This window comes from Zootoca vivipara, chromosome 2 (genome assembly GCF_963506605.1).
Source record: "Zootoca vivipara chromosome 2, rZooViv1.1, whole genome shotgun sequence".
Taxonomy (NCBI): Eukaryota; Metazoa; Chordata; class Lepidosauria; order Squamata; family Lacertidae; genus Zootoca; species Zootoca vivipara.
In genome coordinates this window covers 15347405-15369737 of record NC_083277.1, presented here as the reverse complement: position 1 = coordinate 15369737, position 22333 = coordinate 15347405, and the positions used below count along the sequence as shown (strand labels likewise).

Below are 22333 nucleotides of genomic sequence, written 5' to 3'. Positions count from 1 at the left end.
CACTTCCATACATCACTACTGGGAAAACCATAGCTTGAACCATACAGACCTTTGTCGGCAAGGTGATGTCTCTGCTTTTTAAGATGCTGTCTAGGTTTGTCATTGCTTTTCTCCCAAGAAGCAGGCGTCTTTTAATTTCGTGACTGCTGTCACCATCTGCAGTGATCAAGGAGCCCAAGAAAGTAAAATCTCTTACTGCCTCCATTTCTTCCCCTTCTATTTGCCAGGAGGTGATGGGACCAGTGGCCATGATCTTGGTTTTTTTGATGTTGAGCTTCAGACCATATTTTGCGCTCTCCTCTTTCACCCTCATTAAAGGGTTATTTAATTCCTCCTCGCTTTCTGCCATCAAGGTTGTGTCATCTGCATATCTGAGGTTGTTGATATTTCTTCCGGCAATCTTAATTCCGGCTTGGGATTCATCTAGTCCAGCCTTTCGCATGATGAATTCTGCATATAAGTTAAATAAGCAGGGAGACAATATACAACTTTGTCGTACTCCTTTCCCAATTTTGAACCAATCAGTTGTTCCATATCCAGTTCTAACTGTAGCTTCTTGTCCCACATAGAGATTTCTCAGGAGACAGATGAGGTGATCAGGCACTCCCATTTCTTTAAGAACTTGCCATAGTTTGCTGTGGTCAACACAGTCAAAGGCTTTTGCATACTCAATGAAGCAGAAGTAGACGTTTTTCTGGAACTCTCTAGCTTTCTCCATAATCCAGCGCATGTTTGCTATCAGGGGTACACATACCCCTAAACATTTTGTGAATGTAAGTTTGGCCTCATTGAGGGGCAGTATTTCAATATGAGTAGGAAAATGAGAGTACCCCTCAACTTTTTATTAAGAAAAATAGAAAAAAACACTGCGTGCACATAAACCAAACATGCTTCTACTCCATCAGGCAAGAACAGCTCCTAGCTAATAACATCCTCTAATATGGGCTGGACAACAATGGAGATCTCTTGAGCCTGTAGTCCATATCTCTTAGGCCAGGGGTCAGCAACCTTTTTCAGCCGTGGGCCGGTCCACCGTCCCTCAGACCATGTGGTGGGCTGGAGTATATATTTTGGGGGGGGGAATCAAATGAATTCCTATGCCCCACAAATAACCCAGAGATGCATTTTAAATAAAAACACACATTTTACTCATGTAAAAACACCAGGCAGGACCCACAAATAACCCAGAGATGCATTTTAGATAAAAGGATGCATTCTACTCATGTAAAAACAAGCTGATTCCTGGACCATCCCCCCGGGATGGATTGAGAAGGCGATTGAGCCGCATCCGGTCCCCAGGCCTTAGGTTGCCTCCCCTGTCTTAGGATGTGCCCTTTGGGGAGAATTATAATATATAATACCGTATATTAAAGGGGCAGAATTTCTTGGGCTTGCCGATCAGCGGTTCGAATCCCCGTGAGGGAGTGGGCTTCCATAGCTCTGTCCCAGCTCCTGTCAACCTAGCAGTTCAAACGTTTGCCAGTGCAGGTAGATAAATAGCTACCACTGCGGCAGGAAGGTAAACGGCATTTCCGTGCGCTCTGGTTTCCGTCACGGTGTCCCATTGCAACAATACAAACTGAACAACACCCAAAAACATTTTTTAAAACAAGAACAACAACCCTGCCCTCCACCCCCTACCCTAACCACCTAATAACTCTGTGAATGTGTGACTGGTATTGTGGTTGAAGAGAAGAGCTGCCGCAGCCACCTCACCGCAATCCCGGGAAGAGAGAAGAGACCCAAGTAAGCTGAAACCCCTTCCCTGTTGCCCCGCCGCCATGCAAGCATAGCCAAGTGAGGGGAGAGGTGGGCTGAAGAGGGCCACGAGGAGGCACAGGCCCAACCTGAGCCCACCTCCCCAGTGGCAGACCCGTTGGAGGAAGGCCTAAGCCCAGAGTCCCACTGGGAAAGACCTCTGGGTTTTGCCTTATTTTTTCCCCTTTTAAAATTTTTAATTTTTTTAAAAAAACTTTAATAATTCTTTCCCTCCCCCCCCTTTTTAAGGAGAAACAATTATACATTTTTGATATTTAAACTATAAATATCACGAAATTATGGTGTTTTTCTCAAAGTGACACACCACCCGAGTTATGCTTGGCGAATTTTGACACACCAAGCTCAAAAGGTTGCCCATCACTGATCTAGTCCAACCCCCTTCAATGCAAGAATATGCAGCTGCCCCAGACAGGGATCGAACCTGCAACCTTGGCATTATGAGCACCACGCTCTAACCAACTGAGCTACCCAACCTCATTCATGGAAGCCTCAGTCACATCTCAATATGGTTTAGCTACAATCCATAATAGGAGCCCCCGTAAGCATCTTTCCAAAAGCCAAACTCCATTCTAAAAGCTGAACAATACAAACTGAACAACACCCAAAAACATTTTTTAAAACAAGAACAACCACCCTGCCCTCCACCCCCTACCGTAACCACCTAATAATGCTGTGAATGTGTGACTGGTATTGTGGTTGAAGAGAAGAGCTGCTCCGGAAAGAGATGTTTGGCCATCAACTCAGGCTATAGCAGCAAACCTTCAGTGCTCCTTCGACAGCCCTGCAGCTCTGAATGTCTTCTCTGCACCCTTTGCTTGCCAATGGAGAGTGAAGATGGTTATACTGCTTTGAACTTCCAGTCTAGGAGGGTTGCATCAGGAACTGCCGCTGTAGCTCAGAAACAAGGTACTCAGTTCACACCCCTCATATCTTCCAGTTTTTGTCTGATTCCACTGTAATATATCAGTTGACAGACGGACATGATTTTCCTTTTCTGTTAGATTTACCCTCATCGTAGAATGTTTGTACCTTTATAAGCAGTATTTTTGTTTGAATAATGAGAAGGAAATACAGAAGGGTACATGGCACCTAGGGATGGGGAAGAATTTCCCCTTTGTTTGCATTTTCATGCAAACATGCTACCCAAATTGCACTATTCAAAACAAAACAAAACTGTCTTTCAAAATTGGCACTTGTTTGAATCTTGCAATGCAGCTCTTCAGCCACAAAATATGCACAAATATGCATATTCAGGTGTCAATAAAAGTGCAGGCACTCATTTAAATAATATACAAAAATTCAGAGGAAATCGCTTGCAAAAATGTGTATACATGAAAACTGCGTATAAAAATGTTGGAGAAATCTGAAGTAAATGCAGATTGTTGTTGTTTAGTCGTTTAGTCGTGTCCGACTCTTCGTGACCCCATGGACCAGAGCACGCCAGGCACTCCTGTCTTCCACTGCCTCCCGCAGTTTGGTCAGACTCAGGTCCGTAGCTTCGAGAACACTGTCCAACCATCTCGTCCTCTGTCGTCCGCTTCTCCTAGTGCCCTCCATCTTTCCCAACATCAGGGTCTCTTCAGGGAGTCTTCTCTACTCTTGAGATGGCCAAAGTATTGGAGCCTCAGCTTCACGATCTGTCCTTCCAGTGAGCACTCAGGGCTGATTTCCTTCAGAATGGATAGTTTTGATCTTCTTGCAGTCCATGGGTCTCTCAAGAGTCTCCTCCAGCACCATAATTCAAAAGCATCAATTCTTTGGCGATCAGCCTTCTTTATTTTCATTTTTTTAAAAAAATAGTTGGAAGCAACCCACAAAGTTAATGTTGACTTTTTAAATGATCAATACTACACAAATGTGAAGGGTCTATGAACAGGTAAAGGGAGAGGGAGTTGTCATTTGAAGTTCACATAAAAACGAAATCAAGATCTGGCTGCATGTTTTTAAACATGATGAGAGCAAAAATGTTCCAATATTCAATTTATTTCTTGTAAAGAAATCTGGAGTTATTTCTAATCTTCAATAAGTGCATTTATGTACCCAGTAATACCTCTATGATTCTCAGCACAATTTCCTTCCATGTGGTATTTATTTTTTTGTATCCCCTGCCAAAATACCGTAACAAAAAAGCAGGAACAGGGCCAAGGATGTCATTTGTTCTTTGATAACAAATTTGTTGTCTTGATTTCTTATTAGTCCAGTAAGTTTTGCGATTTTGCATAGTCCATGAATTTCTGTAGCCGGCCTTCTCTCTTTTGGGCTTCTTCTTTTTATTTGAGGGCAAATAACATTCCTGCAGCTATAGTTGCATACATAAATAAATTTCTATACTGTTTAGGTAGTTCTAATCCTATAATTCCCAAAAGAACAGCTTCTGGGTTTTGTTTTTTTACAAATGTGTTATCTTAAAGATTTTTGGAAAGGAATGGAAATGGTTCAGTGAATATCTACAAATAAATTGTAAACAGACATTAAGACATGGGCAGGATTATTGTAAATACCTGCAGGTTTTAGTTACGTGTTGGTCTGAGTCGAAGCAAAATAAAAAAATTCCTTCAGTAGCACCTTAAAGACCAACTAAGTTTTTATTTTGGTATGAGATTTCATGTGCATGCAGGTATCTGAAGAAGTGTGCATGCACACGAAAGCTCATACCAAAATAAAAACTTAGTTGGTCTATAAGGTGCTACTGAAGGACATTTTTTTAACCTGCAGGTTTGTTGTTGTTGTTGTTTTTAAAAAAAATATATTAGATATATATGAGCATAAAAGAATAAGTGAAGATAATTTGGAGTATGCAGGAAACGTTGAAAATAAATGTAAGGAACCGCAGAAAGAGGTGGAAGGAAGTTGAGATTTGATATGTTAGAATTATTGTTGATCTATTGTTGTAACGTATATAAATGAAAATAATGAATAAGATTATTATTTTTAAAGGATGCAGAATTGAGGACAATGCAAATAAAATTAGATATGCTAGTTAGCTTGGAAAATAAGATGTTATAATATGCTCAGAGCTGGATCTCAGGGTGAACGATGAGGGTGGAGATGCTCCTTCCGGTGATTATAGCACCACAGACTTATGTGTTATTGAGAGCATCCCTGGGCCTGCCTAGGATCAGGCTGCACATGTCAATATTCAAAGAAGTATGCATGTAGCATGAAGCGTGCATATAGATGGGTCTTTGCTTGTTGCATCTTCTGCAACATTTCACACTCCTTCCCCCAGCCTAGTGATGCTGTACCTAATGTCCTGGCCAAGGCACAGTATAAAGGTGTGAGCATGTTGCCTGACCACCCGCTCCACCCACATCCTTTTCCTTTGCACCTACTGAGCCACAGAGGCAACCCATGGTGAAAACTACAGCGCCTGCTTGTCCTTTTCTCTGCTAACACCTGTTCACCACTGTGCCTGCCCAACAAAGGTTGGTGACTCTTTTGTTTCACTGCAACCAAGGACAAGTTTTCAAATACATTGGCCAAAGTTTTTACAACAGAACTTCTTTCCACCTTAGGTCCACTTCCTGGTTAAAAGAAAATGCCTCATATTTTAGCATCTGGCACTTCATTTCTTTTTGTCAGATTAATGAGCAATATTGGTAGTCAACTAAATAATTGAATGGGCAGAGTAACTTCCATTTGGATCGTGTCTGTCTTACCAGGCACATCTCAGGCCTGTAGTAAGGGATTTGAACTGGCTGCCCATTAGACATCAAACCGGATTTTTAAGGTCTTCTTACTTACATATAAAGTTCTAAATAGCTCTGGACCAGATTTCCTAAAAAACACAAGTTCCCTTTCATTGTCAGGTAAGGGCATTAAGAGAACAAATGAAGCCCCATTAATCTTGCCACCCGCAGCTTACTGATTCTTGGCTTGTGGGAGGTGGGCTCCTTTCACCGATAGCACTAGTGATATAGAAGGCACTCCATGATGAAATAAAAGCATATTCATCTCTGTTGGCCTTCTGCTGGCTTTTGAAGATGCCCCTGTTTACACAGATTTCTCAGCAAAAAAATCTCATTTTTTTAATTACTGCCATGTTTTAAAGGGATTTTTAGCACAAATTTTCATTGGGCATGTTCATGCAATTGTTTTACTGTGTGTTTTAATGGAGATAATATCAAATTAAAGCTACAAACATGTTAGTTTAACAAGAAAAAAGGAAGGAGCAGGTTTTATCAGGCAAATACAGGATGCAGTATTGGAATGAAATTTCAATAGGTATTGGCTGCAAAATGTCTTGCCACGGGGTGCTGAAATTAGACCAGTTAGTGAATGCATATAAATATTCCCATGCTCACCAGCTGCCAGATATATCTGTCAATAGCCATGCTTTTTTCCAACCACTTTGGATGGTACACTTTCTGTGAATATATAGCCCAGTTGGTTAGAGCTTGATGCTGATAATGCCTAGATTGCAGGTTTGATTCTTGTATGCTACAACTGCATAGATTGGACTAGATGTTCCTCAGGGTCCCTCCAATGCTACAATTCTATGATTCTTCTACACAAAAATCAATGTAACACATCCCCTTTTCCCTCTAAATAAAAATAGCAAAGTATTTCAACCTGCTTCCTGTTAGTGGATGAATATTTTCTGAAGATTTCTAAAATTCAAACTAATACAAAACATCAATAATTAAAGTTACAGGTAGGTAGCCGTGTGGGTCTGAGTCGAAGCAAAATTAAAAAATTCCTTCAGTAGCACCTTAAAGACCAACTAAGTTTTTATTTTGGTATGAGCTTTCGTGTGCGTACACACTTCGTCAGATACATCAGAAATTAAAGATGGTTTATTTCCTTCACTCTGTTTCTCTTCCTTGCTTTTGACAAAGCATGCTGCTGACAGCTGACAGTCACATCAGCAGTGGAGAAAATCTGCATTTAGAAAAACACAACAAACACCAGATAGCTCCAGTATACAGTATACCGTATTTCATCATTCCATACAGCAAGAGAGCACAAAAACAAGGACAGCAAGCTGAACATAGTCAGGGGGTTATGACTGGAGATCCAGAACAGTGATGAGATTTTCAGGGTGCAAAGTTCATCAGAAGATTGGTATCATGAGTTCTTGCATCTGGAGTGGTAGATCAGCTTTTCTCGTTATCGTGCGAGCTCCATCAAAGCTCACTCTTACTTTTGTCTTTTGTGAACTTCTTCACAAGTCATTCTAAATTAGACAAGTTTAGCCTCATTCCTACATCACTTCCACACACCCCTTTAAACTCCTCCTGAAAATTCAACGTTTTAGTGTGCATTTCAATGAACATGCACATTTTTTGTTTGCAATTTTGTCCAGCACACAATGTTTTTCAAACCATCCCCTAATACAATGCATTTTGGTGATTTACTAAACATATACCATTTGCCTGTTGCCTGTTGCCTGTTACCTCCTGAAGGGATTTTTTTCAAAAAACAAAACCGAAAGAAATCACCTGTGATGGTTGCTAGCCTGCAATGAGTTGTGGGAGACTCTGGTCTAGGCACTGCTGACTCGCATCATTCAAGTTTTTTGTGGGATGCAAAGGGTTAAGTGCAGTCAAGTCACAACAATCCCTAGATAGTCCACTTGGAGGACTGAGGAGGAACACACGACTAAGCCTAGTTTCTTGTTCCTCCACATGCTAATTAGATGGTAAAGGCGGTAGATAAATTATGAAAGAAGCAGCCATTTCCCTCTCTTACACTCTTACTCTCTCTCTCTTTTTAAAAAAAATAGATCTTTATTCAAATAGTTTAAAAAAAATACAAAATCCAAAATCAAGCACACAAAAAGCGAAAAATAAAGATCCAAAAAAAAAGACAAAAATCCCATGATAAAAGAAGAAACCATATTCAATCATAAATCAGCTCAATAGTACATAAGCCTGGGATAAAAGAAAAAGAAAAAAGAGCTTATGTACTCACTTTAATAGTTAGAAAGCCCCTAACGGAAGCAAATAAACAAGAAAAGAAAAAGAAAAAAGGGGAAAGAAAAAGAAGGAAAAAAAAGAAAGAAAGAAAAGAAAAGAGGTAAAAGAAAAGGGTATATTTAAAATTTTCTTCCTATTATTTGCGAAACACGTCCCTAAATGCATTATTTTTCCATTGCTGTATCTCTTACTTCTATACAAATTCTAACAAAGTTTTAACAATTTAATAAAGACTTATGTCGAATTCTCCTCTTGTAATTTATTTATTCTAGGCACGTCACTAGATTGCATTCTAAATTCTCTTTCTCCAAATAATCCTGTACATATCTTACACTCTTACTCTCTTGGACTTCAAGGACTCAACATCTAGTGAGGATTCTCTCTCTCTCAAGGCCTCCAGCCTAGAGAGAGATGAGATGGAGTCTCACTTCTTATAAGTGAACTTCACAATGTATATATTACTTTTTACCTAAGCAAGTCTACCTCTTGAGAATGCTGTATCTCGAGATGCTTGTAAGTAAACATCTTTTATACTTTTAAGAGCATTGTGTTGTGTCCTTTCTTTTAAGAGGGAAAAAGGGGGAAATACCAGGAAAATACACTTTATTTTACAGGCTTAAATCAAGCCTGCGCAAACGCTTTTCTGCTGTGTATTTTGCAAAAGGGGAATGTTTTTACTCTGCTAAAGTTGGGTGCTTGCTAGCACAAGCGGGGATAGGGCATATTAAACAATATATCCTCATCCACATTCCTAAACATTCCCACAGTTTCCCCTCTTGTCACAGATGCTTCTGGGCTTCCCTGTTGGTACCAGATCACCCTGTGGGCAGCAGGCTTTGTGATCATCCTCCTGGGGGCGGCTGTGACAGTCTTGGGTGAGTATTATTTATTATTTCATTGATGAATTGCTTTCCAAAAGTTTTTAATCTGTGGCCATTCCCACAGATATGTATAAGCGTTCCATCATCCCCAGATAAAGATTTTGACAGAAAAAAGTGGCAGAAGTGTGTGGCAGAATACTCATTCTGTGTATTTGTAAATTAATGCAACTATTACAAAAACGTTGTAAGCCTGAAGGCACCTTCTTCCAAAGGAAGCTGAAATTAGGGAAGCACTTCAGTGCTTGAAGGAATACAGTGCCAAAAGAGAGAAATATCACACAGATGCCAAGAAAAAGGACCGGTTATTTATTTTTTGCAGTATGCTTAAATTGCAAATGACTCATCTTTTTTCTTGGCATCTGTGAGGTATTTTTTTTGTACCTCATTCTTGGATGCTTCCTGGTTTTGTGGTTTTCAGAGTAATAGGACAATTGCAACAATATATTTTGTTTTGAAAACAAATACTGTAACAAAAAGAACCTTTTTGTTCTTAAAAATGCTGAGAGCAATCCCATTGCTACATATTTTCCCCCTAAAGAAAGCAGGGACTCCCTAATGTTTGCATAGGAGGAATTTGGGCAGGTGTTTTTACATACATCCCTGCATGATAATATGTTCCCCCCAAATTCCCTCCTCTGCACAAAGAGTAAATAGACAAGTGTCCTGGTCACTTTTGCAACTTGCCCTCAGTATCTTATCATACCCCTCTTCTTCTCCCATTCCTTGGCCTCCATATTTTCAATTTGTGCTTTAACATTATGCCCATTCATTTTAATGACTTTATTTGTTTTGCGGAAACAGCTTTACAGTTGGAAGCTGAAAAGGGAAAAATTGTGAACAATGGTGGATGCAATGCCTCAACAGACAAGTTTCAGGCTTTCCTAAGACTCAACTTCTGCAATCAAAAACAGACTAGGTCCTCAGGTAGAATTGATGCATTGTACTGCGGTCTCTTTCAAGCATAGCAATTGTATGTAAGAGCTTGCTTTCAGTTCACATTTATGCTGTTTTGAGGCATAAAACCTTCTGTAAAGAAACTGATTTCATTCATTGTGGGTGAATCATAGACTTACAGAATTGTAGAGCTGGAGGGAACCCCAACAGTCTCCTTGCAATGCAGGAATCTCAGCTAAAGCATCCATGACAGATTGCCATCCAACCTCTGCTTAAAAGCCTCCAAGGAAGGAGAGGCTACAACCTCCCACCCCTACAACTCCTGTACCACTGTTGAACAGCTCCTACTGTCGGAATGTTTTTCCTGATATTTAGTCAGACTTGAATCTATTGTTTCAGGTCCAACCCTACTGAGCAGGAAAAAACAGGCTTCCTCCATCTCCTGTGTGGCAGCACACATTCCAGCTTGTTGAAATCTTTCTCAAATTGTGGCACCTAGAACTGGACACGGTACTCCAGGTGGTGTTTTCATAGTTTGGTGGTAGAGCACCGAGTTTGTATGCAGAAAGTCCCAGATTCCATCCCTGGTGTCTCAAACTGCTGCTGGTCAGTGTAGACAAAATTGAGCTAGATGAACCCAGTGGTTTCCCTCATAACAAGGCAGCTCCCTATGGTCCTAAATTATCAAGCGCTGGTAGTTTCATTACAGAGCTAACTTCACACACAACTCTGGCCTTTCTCACTAAGAGCCAGGTGAGGGAGGGGAGACCCACCCATTTGCCTTCTGGCACAAAGCCACTTCCTTTGTTATATCAAGGAAGGACAGTATTTAAGGCCATTAACTCACCTGGTTAGTTCAACAATGGAATCCTCCATTAGATTTTAACCTTTTCTGGATCCAAGACCCCAAGAATTAGAAGGGACTCGGGTATTATGAAGACTGACAGCCCCCCCCCCCCGAAAAACAACCCCACCTCACCACAGTATTGTCAACACGGAGCTACCATGAGACAGACTGTGGAGACCAACTTGGACATGTAAGGCTGCAATTTGTCTTGTAAACTCCATCTGCATCTTGGTCCTCTAGAGGGCTCCAGTTTCCTCTCTCTGAACTCTATATAAAAGACTATAAAAGAAGCTTTAAAGGGGGCCAATCTGAATCAAGCTGCATGCCTGTTTCCCATAAAAATCACCTCCCCACCTGACAGCTATTGTCTCACCTCCCCGCATTCTCCCCTAAAAGTTTATGGCTCAAACAGAGGGCATGTTTTTGGGTGAGAAGCCAGCACTGAGACCTGGTGGAAATGGAGAGCGTGATCTGGATGAGGGCTCTTCCTTCAAAAGAAATGTGGCAAATGTAAGTACACTTCATAGAAAAAAAAAAAAGAAAAAAAGTGAATAACATAAAAAGTTGTTGGACCCCAACTTTGAGGAGTTTCAAAGAGCACCGTGCAAACCATCGATTTACTGGACAACTTCACTCAGCCTAGAGACACTGGGTCCTTACCGTTCCAGAGCACTTACGTTTTTCACAATAGAAATGGAGGCCCAGTCATAATCATTAAGTGTCTTTCCTTCCACAGATAATTCCCCTTACAAAGTGTGCCCTGTACAATGGCAGCTCCACAGGGACAAGTGCTACTGGCTATCAGAAAATATTAAAACCTGGGATGAGAGCCAACATGACTGTTCAACAAGGGATTCTCAACTGCTGGTCATCCAAGACAAGGAGGAGATGGTAAGGGGACAATTACACATTTCAGGCAATGCATTCCCATGCAGGTTAATTCTGAAGGACACCTGAGTTCACCTGAGCTTAACTCTAGCTTAGTAGCTCTGCAATGATATCATGGTTGGTGACTTGAGAAGCATGTGGAGTGTAGAGTCTTGCTTAGTGCCTCATCCCATTCCCACCCATGGTCAGTTCATCAGTGGAAGGCCTTGGGGAGTTTGACTAGTGAGAACCAAAGTACCGGTTGCAAGCAAATCCCTCTAACTGTAGCCCAACTCCTCTTTTTATTTAGAAAGACTCTTTAGGAAGGTGAGGTTGGTGGTGGAGCAGGGGCAGAGGAGGAGCTTGTGTTCCACTTGTTATTTCCCCATTCCACGCGGCCTTTCAGCGGCTTTCCCCCATGGATGCTTTGAAGCTTGTTTGGAGGCTTTTTCAACAGTGTTCCCACTATACGCATTTTCCCTTCAATGCATAGTGCCTGGCAACGTAACCCCTGCGTAAATGGGGAGGCCTGTATTATAAATGCTTAATGCTGCTTTGATTACTGTTCTTGATGAATGTTTCTTTATATTTAATATCAACTTTCACATGTTACTACTTTATTTTATTTTAATGTAAGCTTTATTCTGAAGTTATCAACATGAAAAAAAATTTTTAAAATAAATTCTCTCTCATACAGGATTTTATAAAAAGCATTACAAAACATGCAGCACACTGGATTGGACTCTCACGGTTAAAACTGGAGAAGAAATGGATTTGGATTACAGGCTCCCAGCTTGATCAGAGTCTGTGAGTTGTTATTGTTTTTAATCAAAGCAAAAAAAGACCACACAATTTTTAGAGCTAAGATTATCTTGGTGTGCAATTAAGGCATTTGTTTTTGCACTGGTTCCAATTAAGTTGCCAGCTTTCTCATGCAGAGAGAGGGGTAGCTAGAGATGTTGCCAAATTTCACATTTAATTTGCACTGAACATTTAAGCAAGTGCTACTCTTGCCTGTTTATAAGCTAAAGTTTTAGTAGGCTGATGGAAAATTTGTAAAATATATTTTTTGCTTCTTCTATTGGCTGCTGAGAAGATACCCTCAGTTGACTCCTGAGAAATCGGAAAAGGTCTGGGGTGGCAAGTTCCCCTTCCATGAAGGCACGAGAGTAGTACTCTTTTTATTTTATTTTATTATTTTTATTCACTGGCCACCTCGCTCCCTGCTCATGGTCTCAATTGAAGTGCCCCCCATGCTCCACAGCACTGGTTCTTCAGGGGAAAGAAAAATCCTTAGGGGCATGAATGGAACCACAGTGGGAGGGAGTGGAGGAGTAACTCTTCCCACTTCACTCACAATCTCAATCGCTGCCTCCTCTGGAGGCTGTTGTAGAGAGTCTTGCACGGAGCAGCTGGTTTTTGAAAAGTGAAAGAATAGTAGAAAATCCACACCCTCTTTGTCCTAACCAGTGACAACACCCTTCTCCGTGGATTTCTTTTTTTAAAAAAACAACTCACCCTGTTTCTATTTTCAGTATTCTGTCACTCTTAACACACACAAATGGTCAAAAAAGTATGCCTCGGTCCCTGGTGGAGCATCCCCCGCTGCTGTAGTCCCCCTTCCCAGGCCCAAAAGTAAATTACTTGGTTTTGGGGCAGGAAAAGGGGGAGATGGCGCTGTTCCCACTATCAAACTCAGCGTGACTTTCTTCACTCTCTCCACTTTGATTCTACTCATGCATATTTGGAGGACCTAGTCTGTTTTCTATTAAGAACATGAAAAAAAATAGTTGTAACAGGCTTCGGTCCTGATATTTAGATGTACCCTTTTCTTCCACAGATTTCCAGAACCAGACTATGCTGAAGAAAACTCTTGTGCTAGAATAAGACATGAAGTCACCTCTGAAGACTGCAATAGTGTGTTTAAATGGATTTGCCAGAAAGACCCTCTCCTACTCTGATATTTTAGTTTGATAAATGCAATAATTATGTGGGTTGTTGTTATTTGCCAGGACCGCACAATAAAAATGTCATTGGGTGGCTGAGAAGATTATGTAAAGGTATTATTCTGTTGTCATCAAAATACCTCTTTGTGAATTCCAGAGGTAGCACACCTAAATTCTAATTCTAAATCAATTTATTTTTGTTACTAAAAGATTAGTTTTAAGTCACGATTGAGAATCAGCTGAAGAATTTGACAGTGCAAAATAATAACAAACAGGGAGGGTGCCACTGCTGAGAAAGCCCTCTGGCTGGTTCCCTGTAACTTCACTTCTCGCAGATAGGGAACCACCAGACGGCCCTTGGAGCTGAATCTCAGTGTCTGGGCTGAACGATGGGGGTGGAGACATCTCAAGGAATGGGTGTACGGTTCCGAACAAAATTCATAGTGTTGGTGCTGACCTTTAAAGCCCTAACCGGCCTCGGTCCAGTATACCTGAAGAAATGTCTCCACCCCTATCATTCTGCCCCGACACTGAGGTCTAGTGCCGAGGGCCTTCTGGCGGTTCCTTCACTACCTTCAACATCTTTATCAATGACTTGGATGATGGGCTTGAGGGCATCCTGAGCAAGTTTGCAGATGACACCAAATTGGGAGGGGTGGCTAATACCCCAGAGGACAGGATCACACTTCAAAATGACCTTAACAGATTAGACAACTGGGCCAAAGCAAACAAGATGAATTTTAACAAGGAGAAATGTAAGGTACTACACTTGGGCAAAAAAAATGAAAGGCACAAATACAGGATGGGGGACACCTGGCTTGAGAGCAGTACATGTGAAAAGGATCTAGGAGTCCTGGTAGACCACAAACTTGACATGAGTCAGCAGTGTGATGCAGCAGCTAAAAAAGCCAATGCAATTCTGGGCTGCATCAATAGGAGTATAGCATCTAGATCAAGGGAAGTAATAGTATCACTGTATTCTGCTCTGGTCAGACCTCACCGGGAGTACTGTGTCCAGTTCTGGGCACCACAGTTCAAGAAGGATACTGACAAGCTGGAATGTGTCCAGAGGAGGGCAACCAAAATGGTCAAAGGCCTGGAAACAATGCCTTAATGAGGAATGGCTTAGGGAGCTGGGTATGTTTAGCCTGGAGAAGAGAAGGTTAAGGGGTGATATGATAGCCATGTTCAAATATATAAAAGGATGTCATATAGAGGAGGGAGAAAGGTTGTTTTCTGCTGCTCCAGAGAAGCAGACACGGAGCAATGGATTCAAACTACAAGAAAGAAGATTCCACCTAAACATTAGGAAGAACTTCCTGACAGTAAGAGCTGTTCGGCAGTGGAATTTGTTGCCAAGGAGTGTGGTGGAGTCTCCTTCTTTGGAGGTCTTTAAGCAGAGGCTTGACAGGCATATGTCAAGAATGCTTTGATGGCGTTTCCTGCTTGGCAGGAGGTTGGACTGGATGGCGCTTGTGGTCTCTTCCAACTCTATGATTTTATGATTCTATGATCCTCTAATATGGGCTGGAGTATATTTGGGGGGGGGGGAATTGAATGAATTCCTATGCCCCACAAATAACCCAGAGATGCATTTTAAATAAAAATACGCATTTTACTCATGTAAAAAACACCAGGCAGGACCCACAAATAACCCAGAGATGCATTTTAGATAAAAGGACGCATTCTGCTCATGTAAAAACAAGCTGATACCTGGACCATCCCCCTGGGATGGATTGAGAAGGCGATTGCGCCACATCCGGCCCCCGGGCCTTAGGTTGCCTCCCCTGTCTTGGGATATGCCCTTTGGGGAGAATTATAATATATAATATATTAAAGGGGCAGGATTTCTTGGGCTTGCCGATCAGAAGGTCAGCGGTTCGAATCCCCGTGAGGGAGTGGGCTTCCATAGCTCTGTCCCAGCTCCTGTCAATCTAGCAGTTTGAAAGTTTGCCAGTACAGGTAGATAAATAGCTACCAATGCGGCAGGAAGGTAAACGGCATTTTTGTGTGCTCTGGTTTCCGTCACGGTGTCCCATAGCACCAGTAGTGGTTTAGTCATGCTGGCCACGTGACCTGGAAAACTGTCTGCGGACAAACGCCGGCTCCCTCAGCCTGAAAAGCAAGATGAGCGCCGCAACTCCAGAGTAGCCTTTGACTGGACTTAACCATCCTGGGGTCCTTTACCTTTTACTTTTACTCCTCCCCACTCACAGAATTATAGAATTGTAGAGCTGGAAGGTACCCTAAGGATCATCTAGTCTAACCCCCTTCAATGCATGAATATGCAGCTGCCCCAGACAGGGATCGAACCTGCAACCTTGGCATTATGAGCACCACACTCTAACCAACTGAGCTATCCAGCCTCATTCATGGAAGCCTCAGTCACATCTCAATATGGTTTAGCTACAATCCATAATTGGAGCCCCCGTAAGCATCTTTCCAAAAGCCAAACTCCATTCTAAAAGCTGAACAATACAAACTGAACAACTCCCAAAAACCTTTTTTAAAACAACAACAGCCCTGCCCTCCACCCCCTACCCTAACTACCTAATAATACTGCTAATGTGTGACTGGCATTGTGGTTGAAGAGAAGAGCTGCTCCGGAAAGAGTGTTTGGCCATCAACTCAGGCTATAGCAACAAACCTTCAGTGCTCCTTCGACAGCCCTGCAGCTCTGAACGGCTTCTCTGCACCCTTTGCTTGCCAATGGAGAGTGAAGATGGTTATACTGCTTTGAACTTCCAGTCTAGGAGGGTTGCATCAGGAACTGCCGCTGTAGCTCAGAAACAAGGTACTCAGTTCACACCCCTCTATCTTCCAGTTTTTGTCTGATTCCACTGTAATATATCAGTTGACAGACGGACATGATTTTCATTTTCCTTTAGATTTACCCTCATCGTAGAATGTTTGTACCTTTATAAGCAGTATTTTTGTTTGAATAATGAGAAGGAAATACAGAAGGGTACATGGCACCTAGGGATGGGGAAGAATTTCCCCTTTGTTTGCATTTTCATGCAAACATGCTACCCAAATTGCACTATTCAAAACAAAACAAAACTGTCTTTCAAAATTGGCACTTGTTTGAATTTTGCAATGCAGCTCTTCAGCCACAAAATATGCACAAATATGCATATTCAGGTGTCAATAAAAGTGCAGGCACTCATTTAAATAATATACAAAAATTCAGAGGAAATCGCTTGCAAAAATGTGTATACATGAAAACTGCGTATAAAAATGTTGGAGAAATCTGAAGTAAATGCAGATTGTTGTTGTTTAGTCGTTTAGTCGTGTCCGACTCTTCGTGACCCCATGGACCAGAGCACGCCAGGCACTCCTGTCTTCCACTGCCTCCCGCAGTTTGGTCAGACTCAGGTCCGTAGGTTCGAGAACACTGTCCAACCATCTCGTCCTCTGCCGTCCCCTTCTCCTTGTGCCCTCCATCTTTCCCAACATCAGGGTCTCTTCAGGGAGTCTTCTCTACTCTTGAGATGGCCAAAGTATTGGAGCCTCAGCTTCACGATCTGTCCTTCCAGTGAGCACTCAGGGCTGATTTCCTTCAGAATGGATAGTTTTGATCTTCTTGCAGTCCATGGGTCTCTCAAGAGTCTCCTCCAGCACCATAATTCAAAAGCATCAATTCTTTGGCGATCAGCCTTCTTTATTTTCATTTTTTTAAAAAAAAATAGTTGGAAGCAACCCACAAAGTTAATGTTGACTTTTTAAATGATCAATACTACACAAATGTGAAGGGTCTATGAACAGGTAAAGGGAGAGGGAGTTGTCATTTGAATTTCACATAAAAACGAAATCAAGATCTGGCTGCATGTTTTTAAACATGATGAGAGCAAAAATGTTCCAATATTCAATTTATTCCTTGTAAAGAAATCTGGAGTTATTTCTGACCTTCAACAAGTGCATTTATGTACCCAGTAATACCTTATTATTCTCAGCACAATTTCCTTCCATGTGGTATTTATTTTTTTGTATCCCCCACCAAAATAACAAAAAAGCAGGAACAGGACCAAGGATGTCATCTGTTCTTTGATAACAAGTTTGTTGTCTTGATTTCTTATTATTCCAGTAAGTTTTGCTATTTTGCATAGTCCATGAATTTCTGTAGCCGGTCTTCTCTCTTTTGGGCTTCTTCTTTTCATTTGAGGGCAAATAACGTTCCTGCAGCTATAGTTGCATACAGAAATAAATTTCTATACTGTTTAGGTAGTTCTAATCCTATAATTCCCAAAAGAACAGCTTCTGGGTTTTGTTTGTTTTTTACAAATGTGTTATCTTAAAGATTTTTGGAAAGGAATGGAAATGGTTCAGTGAATATCTACAAATAAATTGTAAACAGACATTAAGACATGGGCAGGATTATTGTAAATACCTGCAGGTTTGTTGTTGTTGTGGTTTTTTTTAAAAAAAACATATATTAGATATATATGAGCATAAAAGAATAAGTGAAGATAATTTGGAGTATGCAGGAAATGATGAAAATAAATGTAAGGAACTGCAGAAAGAGGGGGAAGGAAGTCGAGGTTTGATATGTTAGAATTATTGTTGATCTATTGTTGTAACGTATATGAATGAAAATAATAAATAAGATTATTTTTTTAAGGATGCAGAATTGGGGACAATGCAAATAAAATTAGATATGCTAGTTAGCTTGGAAAATAAGATGTTATATTCAATTTATTCCTCGTAAAGAAATCTGGAAATTTCCTTCAATGTGGTATTTATTTTTTTGTATCCCCCGCCAAAATAACAAAAAAGCAGGAACAGGGCCAAGGATGTCATCTGTTCTTTGATAACAAGTTTGTTGTCTTGATTTCTTATTAGTCCAGTAAGTTTTGCCATTTCTGCATAGTCCATGAATTTCTGTTGCCGGTCTTCTCTCTTCTGGACTTCTTCTTTTCATTTGAGGGCAAATAACGTTCCTGCAGCCATAGTTGCATACATAAATAAATTTCTATACTGTTTAGGTAGTTCTAATCCTATAATTCCCAAAAGAACAGCTTCTGGGTTTTGTTTTTTTTACAAATGTGTTATCTTAAAGATTTTTGGAAAGGAATGGAAATGGTTCAGTGAATATCTACAAATAAATTGTAAACAGACATGGGCAGGATTATTGTAAATACCTGCAAGTTTGTTGTTGTTGTTGTTGTTTAAAAAACATATATTAGATATATATGAGCATAAAAGAATAAGTGAAAATAATTTGGAGTATGCAGGAAACGTTGAAAATAAATGTAAGGAACCACAGAAAGTGGGGGAAGGAGGTCGAGGTTTGATATGTTAGAATTATTGTTGATCTATTGTAACGTATATAAATGAAAATAATAAATACGGTAAGATTATTTTTTTCAAAGGATGTAGAATTGGGGACAATCCAAATAAAATTAGATATGCTAGTTAGCTTGGAAAATAAAATGTTATAATATGCTTTTATTCAAATTCAAAGTATGCATGTAGCATGAAGCGTGCATATAGATGGGTCTTTGCATGTTGCTTCTTCTGCAACATTTCACACTCCTTCCCCCAGCCTAGTGAATAAAAAAACACTTCTATAGATGCTGTACCTAATGTCCTAACCAAGGCACAGTCTAAAGGTGTGAGTGAGCATGTTGCCTGACCACCCGCTCCACCCACATCCTTTTCCTATGTACCTACTGAGCCACAGAGGCAACCCATGGCGAAAACCACAGCGCCTGCCTGTCCTTTTCTCTGCTAACACCTGTTCACCACTGTGCCTGCCCAACAAAGGTTGGTGACTCATTTGTTTCTCTGCAACCAAGGACACGTTTTCAAATGCAATGGCCAAAGGTTTTACAAACTGAACTTCTTTCCACCTCAGGTCCACTTCCTGGTTAAAGAAAATGCCTCATATTTTAGCATCTGGCGCTCCATTTCTTTTTGTCAGGTTAATGAGCAATATTGGTAGTAAACTAAATAATTGAATGGGCAGAGTACCTTCCATTTGGATCATGTCTGTCTTACCAGGCATATCTCAGGCCTGTAGTAAGGGATTTGAACTGGCTGCCCATTAGACATCAAGCCGGATTTTTAAGGTCTTCTTACTTACGTATAAAGCTCTAAATAGCTCTAGACCAGATTTCCTAAAAACAACCACTTCCCTTTCATTGTCAGGTAAGGGCATTAAAACAACAAATGAAGCCCAATTAGTATTTCCGCAGCTTACTGATTCTTGGCTTGTGGGAGGTGGGCTCCTTTCACCAATAGCACTAGCGATATAGAAGGCACTCCATGATTAAACACAAGCGTATTCATCTCTATTGGCATTCTGCTGGCTTTTGAAGATGCCCCTGTTTATGCAGATTTCTCAGCATAAATCTCATGTTTTAATTACTGCCATGTTTTAAAGGGATTTTTAGCACATATTTTCATTGGGCATGTTTATGTCTTGATGCAATTCTTTTACTGTGTGTTTTAATGGCGATAATATCAAATTAAAGCTACAAACATGTTAGTTTAACAAGAAAAAAGGGAGGAGCAGGTTTTATCAGGCCAATGCAGATTGCAGTATTGGAATGAAATTTCAATAGGTATTGGCTGCAAAATGTCTTGCCACGGGGTGCTGAAATTAGAGCAGTTAGGGAATGGATATAAATATTCCCATGCTCACCAGCTGCCAGATACACCTGTCAATAGCCATGAATTTTTCAACCATTGCACTCTACGTGGGGCTACCTTTGAGGTAACTCGGAAACTACAACTAATCCAGAATGCTGCAGCTAGACTGGTGACTGGGAGTGGCCGCCAAGATCATATAACACCGGTCTTGAAAGATCTACATTGGCTCCCAGTACGTTTCCGAGCACAATTCAAAGTGTTGGTGCTGAACTTTAAAGCCCTGAATGGCCTCGGTCCAGTATACCTGAAGGAGCGTCTCCACCTCCATCATTCTGCCCGGACACTGAGGTCCAGTGCTGAGGGCCTTCTGGCGGTTCCCTCGTTGCGAGAAGCCAAGTTGCAGGGAACTAGGCAGAGGGCCTTCTCGGTGGTGGAGCCTGCCCTGTGGAACGCCCTCCCAACAGATGTCAAAGAGGAAAACAACTACCAGACTTTTAGAAGACATCTGAAGGCAGCCCTGTTCAGGGAGGCTTTTAATGTTTAATAGATTACTGTGTTTTATTTTTCTGTTGGAAGCCGCTACAACTGCATAGATTGGACTAGATGTTCCTCAGGGTCCCTCCAATGCTACAATTCTATGATTCTTCTACACAAAAATCAATGTAACACATCCCCTTTTCCCTCTAAATAAAAACAGCAAAGTATTTCAACCTGCTTCCTGTTAGTGGATGAATGTTTTCTGAAGATTTTTAAAATTCAAACTAATACAAAACACCAGAAATTAAAACAAAATAAAAAATTTCCTTCCAGTAGCACCTTAGAGACCAACTAAGTTTGTCATTGGTAAGAGCTTTCGTGTACATGCACACTTCTTCAGATTTCGTGCATGCACACGAAAGCTCATACCAATGACAAACTTAGATGGTCTCTAAGGTGCTACTGGAAGGATTGTTTTTTTAATTTTTTTTGACTACGTCAGACCAACACGGCTACTTATCGGTATCAGAAATTAAAGATGGTTTATTTCCTTCGCTCTGTTTCTCTTCCCTGCTTTTGACAAAGCATGCTGCTGACAGTCACATCAGCAGTGGAGAAAATCTGCATTAAAAAAAAACACAACAAACACCAGATAGCTCCAGTATATACCATATTTCATCATGCCATACAGCAAGAGAGCACAAAAACAAGGACAGCAAGCTGAACATAGCCAGGGGGTTATGACTGGAGATCCAGAACAGTGATGAGATTTTCAGGGTGCAAAGTTCATCAGAAGATTGGTATCATGAGTTCTTGCATGTGGAGTGGTAGATCAGCTTTTCTCGTTATCGTGCGAGCTCCATCAAAGCTCACTCTTGTTTTTGTCTTTTGTGAACTTCTTCACAAGTCCTTCTAAATTAGACAAGTTTAGCCTCATTCCTACATCACTTCCACACACCCCTTTAAGCGCCTCCTGAAAATTCAACATTTTAGTGTGCATTTCAATGAACATGCACATTTTTTGTTTGCAATTATGTCCAGCACACAATGTTTTTCAAGCCATCCCCTAATACAATGCATTTTGGTGATTTACTAAACATATACCATTTGCCTGTTGCCTGTTGCCTGTTGCCTCCTGAAGGGATTTTTTTTTGTCAAAAAACAAAACCGAAACAAATCACCTGTGATGTTTGTTAGCCTGCAATGAGTTGCGGGAGACTCTGGTCTAGGCACTGCTGATTCGCTTCATTCAAGTTTTCCCTCTCCTCACAGATGCTTTTCTGCTGTGTATTTTGCAAAAGGGGAATGTTTTTACTCTGCTAAAGTTGGGTGCTTGCTAGCACAAGCGGGGATAGGGCATATTAAACAATATATCCTCATCCACATTCCTAAACATTCCCACAGTTTCCCCTCTCCTCACAGATGCTTCTGGGCTTCCCTGTTGGTACCAGATCACCCTGTGGGCAGCAGGCTTTGTGATCATCCTCCTGGGGGCGGCTGTGACAGTCTTGGGTGAGTATTATTTATTATTTCATTGATGAATTGCTTTCCAAAAGTTTTTAATCTGTGGGCATTCCCACAGATATGTATAAGCGGTCCATCATCCCCAGATAAAGATTTTGACAGGAAAAAGTGGCAGAAGTGTGTCACCTCTGCTCATTCTGTGTATTTGTAAATTATTGCAACTATTACAAAAACGTTGTAAGCCTGAAGGCACCTTCTTCCAAAGGAAGCTGAAATTAGGGAAGCCCCTCAGTGCTTGAAGGAATACAGTGCCAAAGGAGAGAAATATCGCACAGATGCCAAGAAAAAGGACCGGTTATTTATTTTTTGCAGTATGCTTAAATTGCAAAGAACTCATCTTTTTTCTTGGCATCTGTGAGGTATTTTTTTGCACCTCATTCTTGGATGCTTCCTGGTTTTGTGGTTTTCAGAGTAATAGGACAATTGCAACAATATATTTTGTTTTGAAAACAAATAGCAAAAAGAACATTTTTGTTCTTAAAAATGCTGAGAGCAATCCCATTGCTACATTTTTTCCTAAAGAAAGCAGGGACTCCCTAATGTTTGCATAGGAGGAATTTGGGCAGGTGTGTTTACATACATCCCTGCATGATAAAATGTTCCCCCCAA

At 40.9% G+C, this 22333-nt stretch overlaps 2 protein-coding genes and 2 non-coding genes across 4 annotated transcripts in view; 1 reads left to right on the top strand and 3 right to left on the bottom strand.

Annotated features, from left to right (window-relative positions):
- Positions 1–22333, bottom strand: part of DDR1 (discoidin domain receptor tyrosine kinase 1) — a 273948-nt gene that overhangs the window by 50672 nt on the left and 200943 nt on the right. The gene's annotated exons all lie outside the window — the stretch shown is intronic.
- On the bottom strand, positions 2180–2253 carry TRNAM-CAU (transfer RNA methionine (anticodon CAU)). The gene has a single exon. It is a non-coding gene; the product is annotated as a tRNA-Met (tRNA).
- LOC118078939 (killer cell lectin-like receptor subfamily F member 1) lies at positions 2556–13271 on the top strand. The gene is made up of 6 exons (XM_060270958.1): positions 2556–2685; positions 8483–8572; positions 9380–9502; positions 11056–11210; positions 11884–11993; positions 13027–13271. Exons 1-6 carry the CDS (start codon positions 2601–2603, stop codon positions 13145–13147), a joined length of 684 nt encoding a protein of 227 aa, XP_060126941.1. The 5' UTR covers positions 2556–2600; the 3' UTR covers positions 13148–13271.
- Positions 15425–15498, bottom strand: TRNAM-CAU (transfer RNA methionine (anticodon CAU)). The gene has a single exon. It is a non-coding gene; the product is annotated as a tRNA-Met (tRNA).